This window comes from Gavia stellata, chromosome 1 (assembly GCF_030936135.1).
Source record: "Gavia stellata isolate bGavSte3 chromosome 1, bGavSte3.hap2, whole genome shotgun sequence".
Taxonomy (NCBI): Eukaryota; Metazoa; Chordata; class Aves; order Gaviiformes; family Gaviidae; genus Gavia; species Gavia stellata.
The window spans coordinates 18801522-18812799 of NC_082594.1; the positions used below are offsets into that span (position 1 = coordinate 18801522).

General features: G+C 44.7%; 1 protein-coding gene across 1 annotated transcript; it reads left to right on the forward strand.

Annotated features, from left to right (window-relative positions):
- The first annotated feature begins 515 nt into the window (after positions 1-515).
- C1H11orf87 (chromosome 1 C11orf87 homolog) lies at positions 516-992 on the forward strand. The gene has a single exon (XM_009814097.2). It carries the CDS (start codon positions 516-518, stop codon positions 990-992), a length of 477 nt encoding a protein of 158 aa, XP_009812399.2.
- Positions 993-11278: the final 10286 nt, after the last annotated feature.

Consider the following 11278-nt stretch of genomic DNA (forward strand, 5'->3'; position numbering starts at 1 on the left):
GCTCCGGGGCGGGCACCGGCACCGCGGGGCAGGTCCCCGCCCGGCTTCGGCAGCCTGCCCCCGCCGGGGTGCGGGGGTCTGGCAGCCGGGCCGCCGCTCCCTCCCTTCCCGTGGCAACTAGTTGGGGTGAGCGGCCGGGCGGTGTTGCCCGGGGCGCCGAGTAATTTGCGAAGTCGGTGTGGCGGCGCAGTGCCCCGTCCCGCCACCCCTCTGCCACCCCCCGGCGGGGAGCCGGGGCCGGTCGGAGCGCTGCCGTGGCGGGGCGCAGGGAGGAGGCTGCCGCAGCCGCCGGCGCGGTGTTTTGGGGAGGGGGGAGCCGCGCAGGGTGGGTGCCTCGGAGCGCTGATGTGTCCGGCTCCCTTTGCAGGCTGCTCTGCCACTTCAGAGCGAGCGTGAGGCTGAGCCGGCAGCATCCCGGGCATTTCCAGCGAGCGCCCGCCGGCAGCCCGGCACTGCTTGAAATTCAGGCGTCTTCAGAGAGGAGAGGAAGATCCTCGTCTTCCGAAGCCTCCTCAATGAGTGCCAAGCTCTCCAAGGAGTTGAGGCTGTCCCTGCCACCTTGTCTTCTGAACAGGACATCTGCCACCTTAAACGCCAGCAGCACCTGCATCATGCAAGTGGGTCAACTCTTCCAGTCCTTCTCGTCCACCCTGGTTTTAATTGTCCTGGTCACCCTCATCTTCTGCCTGATCCTCCTCTCCCTCACCACCTTCCACATCCACAAGAGGAAGATGAAGAAGCGGAAAATGCAAAAGGCTCAGGAGGAGTATGAACGGGACCACTGCACCCGCAGCAGCAATAGAGGCAGCCGGCACCCTGGGATGGGGGTGCAGGGAGAGGCACCCCAAGGAAGAGACAGCCGGCTGGGAAGACCCCCCCAGGACTCGGAGATCCAGCGCCCCTCTCCCTTGGCAGCCCCGAGCTCTCAGCAAGCACGGGCTTGTTTGGACACAGCTGGTGCGGGGCTCTTGCAGACAGTGATTTTGTCATGATGATTTGGGGGAGACCTCGCCAAGGCACTGGCTGGCGTTTGTAAATACCTGAGTGATTATTCTAGTCCCCGAAGAAGAAGAAAATATTGCTAATTCAAATGAACGAACAAGCCCATGATCCAAGCGCATGACAGATAACATTGCGTTTCTCATTGACTGTGCGAGGAAAGGATGCGTCTTTTTACTGGAGAAGCAGCTGCACACAGCTACCAAGTAACAAGTCATCCACCTGGAGGAGGGGGTCAGGGGTGGGGGAATCCCTTTTCCCTGGACATCATTACCCCGAAGACCGGGAAGATCCCACTCTCTTGGGATTCCCACTGCACCCTGTGTCACCGTTGCATGGTGTGGGTTGGGGTGTGGGTGAGTGGCGTGGGGGGAGAGGCAGGTCTGGTGGGTGCCTTGGGACCCCCTGTCCCCTCAGAGCAGGGCGACAGCCCACCCTGGTTTCTCCTTTTGGGCTGGGACCTATGCTCCTGTCCCACCTCTCTCGTTCCTTTCCAGGACTGGATACTGTTTTGTGTAGAAATAGCCACCCCTAGTTGGGCTTAACTGCAAGCACCCTCCGGCCCCACGGCCCCGTGCCCCTCAGCTGCAGCGCTGAGCATCCCACTGTCTGGGGGGATGGAGCGAGCTGTCTGCACAGAGCGATGCCTGAGCGAGCTTTCCTCTCCCCTCAGCTCCCCTCATCTTCAAACGCCCCCCGCCCCCCCATCCCCATGCCATGAAACCCACGCCCAGTACCGTTTCGCGTGGCAGGGCGAGGTGATGTGCAGTAACTTCCCCGTCTTCTCACAGGGGAGGGTGTCCTTTACCTCTTGTTGGTCCTGAAACAAATCCAGTTCTGCACCAGGCACCCCGCACTGAACGCCTGCATTTACAGCTTCGCCTCCCAGCAAGGAACCCTGCAGCAAGCACTACAGAGCTGGCTTCTACTTTTTTAGGCTAGTATATATTTTTAACCCTCTTAATCTAGTAGGCAGTTAGGGACAGACAACACTTAATTTTCTCCCCTTTCCCCCTTTGGGGAACAAACCATGCAGCTGTGCAAAATGTTTGCTCCTAAACCCTGGCAAGTATTTGTTTCAGAAGTGGCTGGTGTAGTTTCTCCCTTGCAAGCACCAGGAGTCTTTTTGTCTGTGGATGGCAGGTGTAAGTGGCTGCTAGTACTGTGTGTGTCCGAGGAAGCGGCGTCAGGTACAGAAAATGCGGCTTTGCTCAGTGATTAAATCAATGACCATTGGTTGAAGGTGCCTTAAACAGTGCCATATCCAAACTTTGAAACATCTTGTGTGGTATCATAGCAGAGGCAGCCCTCTACTGTGCTTGTTAACATCCAAAAAATATAGCGAAGAAAAAGTGATCCCGGGGGATTTCTTCTTTTTTTTTTCTTTCTATCCCGGCATTCAGAGTGGTCTGAGGAGATTGTAATAGTCCACAGTTTTTAATATTTTGTATCCACTTATTCCCTCTCTGCTCTGCTCTGCATCCCAGGGTGGCTGTTAGGCTAGAAAAATCCCAGGCACACGCACCAGGAGGTCTGGGGCCCTGAGCTAGGAGTGATGGCTGTTAACCAATTTAAAATGTGGAAAGAGGGTGGCAGAAGTGCTCCATAATCCTCTGATAGCCCCAAAATGCAGAGATTTCAGGGCAGTGTTTCTGTTGCCCACTTTTATCCCTTTCCAGTCTTGCCTGGCCTGACGGGAAATTGCTGTTGAGTTTGGATCCGTGCCTCCAGTGTTTTAGGCAAGTACTGTATCATCCAGCTCCACCAGCTGAGGTTAGTGTGGCAAGTGTAGCTACGACCGAATGGTGTCTTGCATATTGCAGTTTGATGGGAGCGATGGCTGACTCTCGCCACCAGCCGGTATGATCAGATGCTAATGGATACTTCATTGTTGCTGGGCAAGGAAATTGGCTTTGTTTTGTTTCCCCTAATAAAGGATGCATGAACTTTTGTGTTAACCTCCTTATGCAACTGCAGCACAGTATTGCACCACAGGGAATAGATGTAGGACAATGAAGAGTGTTCAGTGAGCAGTAATGGAGCTTCCTGATCGTTGATCTCCACTAAATAGAGAGATATTACTTTCCCCTTTATTTTGTGCCTTTAAAAAAACCCAAACCATCAGTGTATAATTTCGAGTTTTATAAAAGCAATAAGATGTTCCAAATCACTCCAGTGCATTTCTGGTTGATGATTCCACTTCTTTGGTGTCTGAAGTCAGATACTCTTCCTTCTGCCTTATGCACTCAAGGCATGCAATAATTCCCCAGAAGTGTACTGCTTGTCACATCTCATTGCAGTTATAAAATTGCCCTATTTTTGAAGAAAAAAAGAAGGATGGAGAGAGAGATAGATATATATATCTTTATATATATTAAGGATATACAGGTATATATATTATTTATATAATCTAATGACACTAAAAGTAGTTGCAAAAATGTAACTAGAATTAAAATGTTATCATGTAAAACTCTATCCTCTGTTAATTAGCTTTGATTTAATATTTTAATATCTCTGTATTTATGTAAATCTGTGTAAATTACGTGGTCTATAAGTAAAATTTCATACTGACTTTAATTTTCTCAGAACTGTGAGCTTCTTGTGGTGTCATTTCAGGTTTTCTTCTTTTTAAAGTTAAATTATAGAAGATACGAGAAGTTATAAATTCCTATTATCACACAGAAATACTGCAATAAGGTTCATGCATACTCCCAATACACAATCCTGTCTTGAAGTATTGCAAGCTTATAAGGTTTAATTGAACGGTCTCAGGAGATCTAGCTGATACACGCAGTACACGTAGGTTTTCATTTTCATGAAACAATAAGCAATCTAGGGAATAGATGTGGATTTTTAAAACAGAGTTTATGCTTGGAGGTTCTGTCAAATCAATTGCCTCAAAACCCTACAGCTACAGCTAAACTTCTGCACTTAGCATTCAGTATTAATAAGGCTGATGCTTCTTTCCCCTCCCCCCCTCCTGCTTAAACTAGAAAAGTGTAGGAAATTGTTCATATTTCTAAAGCATACATTTTCAGCTAACTGTGAAACTGCCCAAAGGGTTTTGAATATACATATTTTATGCAAGTGTAATATCTATGTATCTGTATCCATATATTTAAATATTTTTGTGTAACATTTTCTACAATATTTGATAGAGATGCCGGGTAAATGCTTGTACCATCCTTGTACGTAAGGAAGGATTTATACCCTCTTGATGGCGGACATTCTTTTTCCTGTGAATTTGCACTGGTTTTGGCAAGAGACAATGGAGACTGCCGGGCAGCTGAGTTCTGACTGCTGGAAGAACAGACAGTCTTTCCTCTGTTAAGGGGCACATCCTCCAGCTGGATTTTCCTGGTTCTGTATAAGAAATTGGGGCTGGTTGCCCACTAGCATCCTGCATGTGTAAGAATAAGACGTGTTGTGGCGCTCAACAGTTCCTGTCCAGTCCAGCCATTGTCCCGTGGAAGAAGCACGACAGCAGTGACTTGTTTTGTAGATCCTAGGGAGAACTGAGAGCCCGCCGTGCGATGCGGTGGCAGCGTTGGGGCTGGATCAGAGAGCCAGCAATGCCTCGTTCTGTGCTCCCATCCTCGGAGCCTGCTGCTGCCCCGGGGCTTTGTCCAGCTCCCGATGGTGTCAACAGGAATGGCTTTCACTGATTGCCAAGAGACTTGGATCCTGTCTGTATTCTGCATGGAGGGTGACAGCTCTCCACATCACCGCCACTGGCCGTGCCCTGCACCCATCCCGGCAGCCTCCGTGGGGATGGAAACCATGAGGGCTGGGATGCTTCAGCCTGGTGGCACCGGGGAACTCACAGTGCTGCTGTCAGCTGCGCTTCTACGGACTGAGGCGTTTAGGTTTCTACATGGATCCTGTGTGGGTCATGGACAGGGAATGTCATTTCATTAAACTGTGTCATTCCAGCATTTTTTTGGGGGGGAGTTGTCTACTGCAAATGTAGTCTCAGATGAAATTTGCAGGCTCTCCATCCAGACATGTTTTAGCTTTTGATACATCTCTCTCAGACATATGTCTGTATATATATCTCAAAAGAAATGCTGGACAAGAAGCAAAGAACAGAGAGTCCACATTAGAGGCAAAACTGTCCTATGACTAAAAACTGGGGTGTTTTTTGCTTTTATTTTTAATTAATTTTAAAGGCTACTATCTTTAATGTAAATAGCAAATTACTATGTGATTAGTGTTTTCCATGACATTTCTGAGTAGTTGCTATCTTGTTTCTGGAAAGTTATGTCCAGTGTTTTGAAGCAACTGTGCTTTTTTTCTTCTATTGTTATGAATATGAATGCAACTTTTATGTGGGGAGGAAAAAGAACATGATTTGACTCTTTAGACAGGACTGAATTATTTTAAATCCAGCTATGCTTTTTTTTCTTTCTAGTGGTTATTCTCTCTGCACGTTTGTATTTTTTCTATGGGTACTTGAAACCCTACCTTTTAATAAGTATGCAAGATATGAAGGAAAACACGAAAAATGAAGTAGGAAACATTCTTTTTCCTCTTTTGTGTAAATAGCAATATTTATAATGACTTAGATACCATTTGATTACATTTCTCATCTATATAGAAGTTGGCATGACTCATACAAACCTTTAATAACGCTTTCATTTATGTTCCAAATTAGAACTACTTTTATCCAGGACTGACTTTCTCATCTCTTTCTGGTATCTAACTCTTTTTTTTTCCCAGAAGCCAAGTTTTCCATCTGATCGCTAAATAAATTTCTAGTAGAACAGAGCCTCCTTCTGTTTTTAGTCTTTTACATGTAGGTTTCTGGTCTGAATCCAGCCAAACTCAATGGTGTAGCAAGTGTGTTACGAACTTGCAAAAGCTGGATGGTGTATGAGCCTTGAGGAGAGAGGTGACTGTCTGACAAGCGAACAGGTGAAATGCCTGGCAACGGTAATAGCTAGCTTTCCCGTTTGGAGTTGTGGAAGTGAAGCCTCCTCATCCACTGGATGGACCTGGGTGAAGGGTGACCCATTCCAGCCACAGCAGAGACAAATATCAGTATCTCCTTCCTGATACCATTGCTCTAAAACATCATTTCCTATATGACACTAGATCTCATTTCTGTAAATTATATGGAATGTATTTCTTACTCAAACCAAAGAAGTTTTCATTGCTTCATTGGTACTATATGTTCTCTGTGGATAACTAGAAGAATTCATTTTCCAACCCTTTTAACCCAATACCTACACAAGCATCAATTTTGTATGAGTTAGGAAATAAATAAATATTTGGATCAGAACTCTGTCAGTAAAAATTGCCTTTATTTATATAATCCAGTGTTCCAGTTGGCTTTTCTTTGTTGTTTTCTTCCCTGAAATGGAGCAATATAATCTGTTCATTATTTTACTTTTCTGAAGAGGACAAAGAATTTGAAGCAAGCACTGCAAAATAGACATATACAAACAGGAAAAGATTTCACGTTGTACAGCAGAACAAAATCCTGCAGTAATTCTCTGTCCTCTGTCTTTCAGACACCCCCTCCCCCAGTAAATTTTTAACCTAAAATCTTCTGCAAGAACTCACATATAACAGGTAGATTGCCTTTCTTTTATGGTTTTAGCCTTGCAAAAAACACTAACACACAGTCATTGGCAAAGTACAGGTTAAAACTTTCCAAACACCTAGTAATCTAAAAATAATAAAGTATCCCAGGGGATTATGAGTACTGTAAATAAGGGGAAAGTATAGAAGGCTAGAAGGAGAAAATATTATCTCTATAATACAATAAAAGCAACATGTGCTGGAGGATGAATTCATGTCTGTAAATGAGTGCCTTTACATTTTATTCCTGGCTCTGTTGTGAGGCCCTCAGCTTCCAAGCTATTTATGTAGTAACCAATATATAACTTATCTGTTAAATAAAGACATGGAACGTGCAAATATACAGCCCTGAAATGAATAAATTAAGCCTCATATACATTAACAAAATACTGATACTGTAATACAAATTAAGAGAGTCTTTATGCTAATCACCTGGCTTGGCTTATTCAAGTGCTCACGTCTGGCAGCGAGGTCCAAGTGGTACCCTGCACAGCTGGGAGATGGATGGCTGGGCAAGATGCTTGAACAGTCACACCAAGAGGCTCAGTTTAATTTTTAAGTTGAAGTGGAATACATATTATGAAGGAGAGCCAAGACGACTAATGCTTATTTTACCATTTCATCACTCATAACACTTTTTTCAGTGCAGAAAACAGCCTTGTGTGGTTTTAAGCAGAGTGCTGACTAAGGTAATAAGAATATAGGAAAAGGCAATTCTTGGGAGTAATCCCATCACTAATGAAGTACATGGCAAAACCTCCCTGAACTCAGTGGAGCCTGGACTATGCCCAAGATGATAGATACCACATCTCCCTTCCTGCTGGCTGTCCATCCCTTGCCACTATCATCAGACTCTTGATTGCTGCAGTTAGTATTTCTAGGGCACATGGATTTCTCTTGTCTTTTGACTCACGGTCCATACTCAGCTCCTGGGGGGAACAGCGGAGGATCACCTGGGGGTTGCCTACATGTGACATGCTCATGCTTGCTTTTCTTTAGCTATCTTTGTGTCCTGTTATTCTCCTGGATTTCACTCCCCACTAGAGAGCCTATCTGGTCAGTCTTACCATAGGATGGGCTATGTTGGCCAGGCTTGTTTCTTCCTCCCAATGGCTAATTTCAGCCTATCTCTGACATTAGAAAATTTCTCTCTTTAAGTGATCAGTTGGTTTGATTTCTGCAAAGGTACTGTAGGACCTTGCCCTCATCTTGATCCAACATTGTCACGCATTTACCCATAGCCCAACCATATTAATATAGTACCAAAATCTCTGTGACAAGGCAGAAGCTTTTGGGAAAGTGCTGGATTTCAAATAGTCTGAGAAATCCCGGCGTGCTTCCCGACATGGTCCATTGGCTCTGAAACAACATCACATTTCCCGATTAAGCTGCCAGCCCTAGACTACAGGCTGAAACTGCTGAGAAATTGTCATTCTTTCATATCAACACCACCCCTGTAAGAAAAAGTATCAGTTACTACAGAGGGAAGACTAAATAAATGGGAGGATTTGGTGATAATATGAGCATTAATATGCAAATATATATGTAAAACCTGTGAGTCAAGGTCAACTGAATGTCTAGCAATGGCTGACCACCCCATCCACATTTTCTTCTTTTAAATCAGATTATCACAATCCATTCTTTTACTTGTGGTCTTAAATGCTATTAGACATATGCTTTTACTTTACTGCTCAGGTAGAAAAATCAGTTAGCGAGCCTCTGCTTCTCTATGAACTCCAGCTGAACTGTTTAAAGTCTATTTGTTTTCATTATAGAAATATACTTTCTATTAAACCATCCTTTTGACTGACCTCAGCAATAGCATGGGGGAGCCTTCACTTCCAGCACATGTGTTACAGCTTGTTCAATCTGGCAACGGTGATGGACAAGGAGGACAACTGTCCAGATGATCATATAGGGTCACTGCAAAAATCTGTAAACAATGATTGCATTTGAACAAAAAACAAGAAACATGTAAACCCTGAGACAGTTTGACTTTTTACCTATCTACACTGAAGCAAGTTCAAAACATCTCTGCTGACCACTTGAGTTATTCTGGATTTATATACCTCTAGAACTGAGCTGACTATATGGGCCATTACCTATCTGACAGAGCTTCTCTAAAATCAGTTCCTCCCGGGGTAAAGGGATGATGATGAACTGAGCAAGGTAGCTGAAATGTGACAAATGGGTTTTAGTATTACTGTTTGTATAGCGCTGTAGCCATACTACAGGGATAAGAGCAGATTCCTTAGGCTGGTATGCTTACAAGTGAGGAAACATGACAATAGCACACAAGTCCTTTGTTATCAGATTGGGGTGTAATGTCTTTTGTAAATGAAAAGTTCAGATATTACAGCTTCCAGAGAAACTCTTGAGATTGCTATGCTCCAATTAGGCCTTCTCTGTTTCTTTTCAGATTCCTTCTAATGTTCTGGGAAGCAGCATCTCAAATTACATCAAGATAAAGCAAGCAATGTGAGTCCATAATACATGTGAGAAAGCTATGCTTCTGAAAGACACCAGGTTGACAGATCTCTATTTGTTCATAGCCTGGGCACTTCACCACCAGAGAGTCATGCTTCTCCTCTGCTGACGTGCACTGGTTGTTGCAGCGAGGGACCAGGAGGAGGAATACAGATTCCCTGAGAGTGCAGTCCTTATCCAGCTCCTTCAGACTGACGGAGGTGGTGGACATGCAAAGGCAGTAGTTGTCAACAGGACAATGCAGAGAAAACACTCACCTCCCATCATGTAAGGCATGGAAAAAAACAACTTTTGGAAACACAAAGATTTTGCTGGTGAGCACTGGTGATTAGGTAAGGCAAATTTCCAGGATTTACTTCGCAGCACCTTGGCCTGATTAACTTCTCAGCTTGAGGAGGCTTCCAGTTGCCTTCCTGTCTCCTGTCTGCTGCCAGCACTCTTCCAGACCACTTCACCTCAATTCAGTGTTAGGTCTTCACTAATTTATTTTATTCCAAAGCAAGTTAGGGTACACTTGAGCAGATGGATAGTGAATGAGTTAGTGAGTCACAAGGGAGCAATAACCACTGGGAGGGCAATGAATTAGCATCCAGCAGCAAGGGGAAGGGTGCAGGGACACTAAACCCTTCAGCACAGTTTTGGGAGGAAGGGCTTATGAGTCCCTTTTAGTATATCTGGTGCTTAATATCCATGTTACAGATGTCTGGGATTAAAATACAGACAGCCTGCTGTGCCTGTGTAGCTTCACTTGGCTCTTCGGTACTGTCACACCCCACTGCCACGATGTCCACAGCCTGCTTCCCACCCATGGTGTCGAGCTGCGTTAGCCTGCTTTTGTCCCTCTACCCTTTGAATGAGTTCCTTCATGTTTCCCCATATATCCCCCTGCTCCCCTGTGTGTCCAGCCCCATTTGATGTCTGCAGCTCCCACTCCTGACCCAGTTTGCTTGCACGTGGTATGAATCGATCAGTGCAGACAAGGTCCCAGATATCCCTGCCTTCATCTCTGTGCAGCCACCAGCATGCACTTCACCCCCAACCCAGCCGCCCACAGATCTCGTAAGGAGTCAACACCATTCAGCTCTCTGCTCTTCTGTCCAACGCAGTTGGAATTAGCCAATGGATGGAAAAACTTGGGGGAGGACAAGTGACAGGCAGTTGGGCAGCAAATGTGCCTGCACAATAATGCAGGCGTTACTGAAATAAGATATTTTTCACATTTCATGAATTGTAAGTAAATTTCAAGACTTTTCTGGTGCCTGACTCATAGTTTTGCAATGTTTGGATTTGGCAATGCCGCTCAACAATATCTTTGAAGCCCATCTGTGCTGTTTATATGCTCTTTCTTCAACCCCCAGGCATTGTCTGTTTCCTTTGGTTTTCCAGACTGTAATCTTTTGAAGCAAGAAATTAGGGGTTTGTTTGATAATGGTGATGGTCGTGTGAAGCTTGTTCAGCAGGTGAATCATAGCTTTCTAAGACTACGAGGGGATCTGGAGGCATATAGCTACAAAATGATCTACAGTCTGTCACAAACAGGATTTTAATCCAGTAATTCATGCCTCCTGCCTGGCAGGTCCAGTGGCACAGAAGCACTCATTTTTTAGAAAGAGAGTCGTAGCTGATTTCCAGCTTGCAAGTGCTGGTGAATCCAGTTCATACTTTCATAAGTTGTTTCAGTGATTATAAAAGTAGCCTAAAAATAAAGGGTTTGTCCCTTCAAGGCAATATTTTTTAATATACAGAACGAAGTTAGCATATGCAGTAGTTTTTAGGACACTGTTAAAAACAGACATCTGGCAAGGAAGGTAAGCCATCTGTGAAAATACAGTTCTTATTACATGTAATAACCCAAACAATGCCTCAGTTACAAATTCACAGCACTGGGAGTGTAAACAAAACTGTCTCCTGAGGGAAAAATATGGGAAAGTGTTACATATGCAACCATGTACCTACTCGGAAGGTGTCAGCTGAAATAAATGAGATGTTTGTGGTCACTGTGGAATTTAGCCTCACAAAATAAACTATTTTTATAGATTTACCCTTCCCTCCCTTCATTGTTTCCCCCTTATTCCAATGTCTCTTTAGCAAAAAAATCTTGTGCTGAACCTCCAAATATGTCTCTGCGCCTCACTAACAGCAAAGCAGGCTGAGTTTTTTTGACCTGACACTGCATTGAATGGATCAAGGGCTGGACTGAAACCCTACT

Bases quoted from the DNA above. Each gene is read 5' to 3' on its own strand.
- C1H11orf87 (XM_009814097.2), top strand. From the start codon at position 516: ATGAGTGCCAAGCTCTCCAAGGAGTTGAGGCTGTCCCTGCCACCTTGT.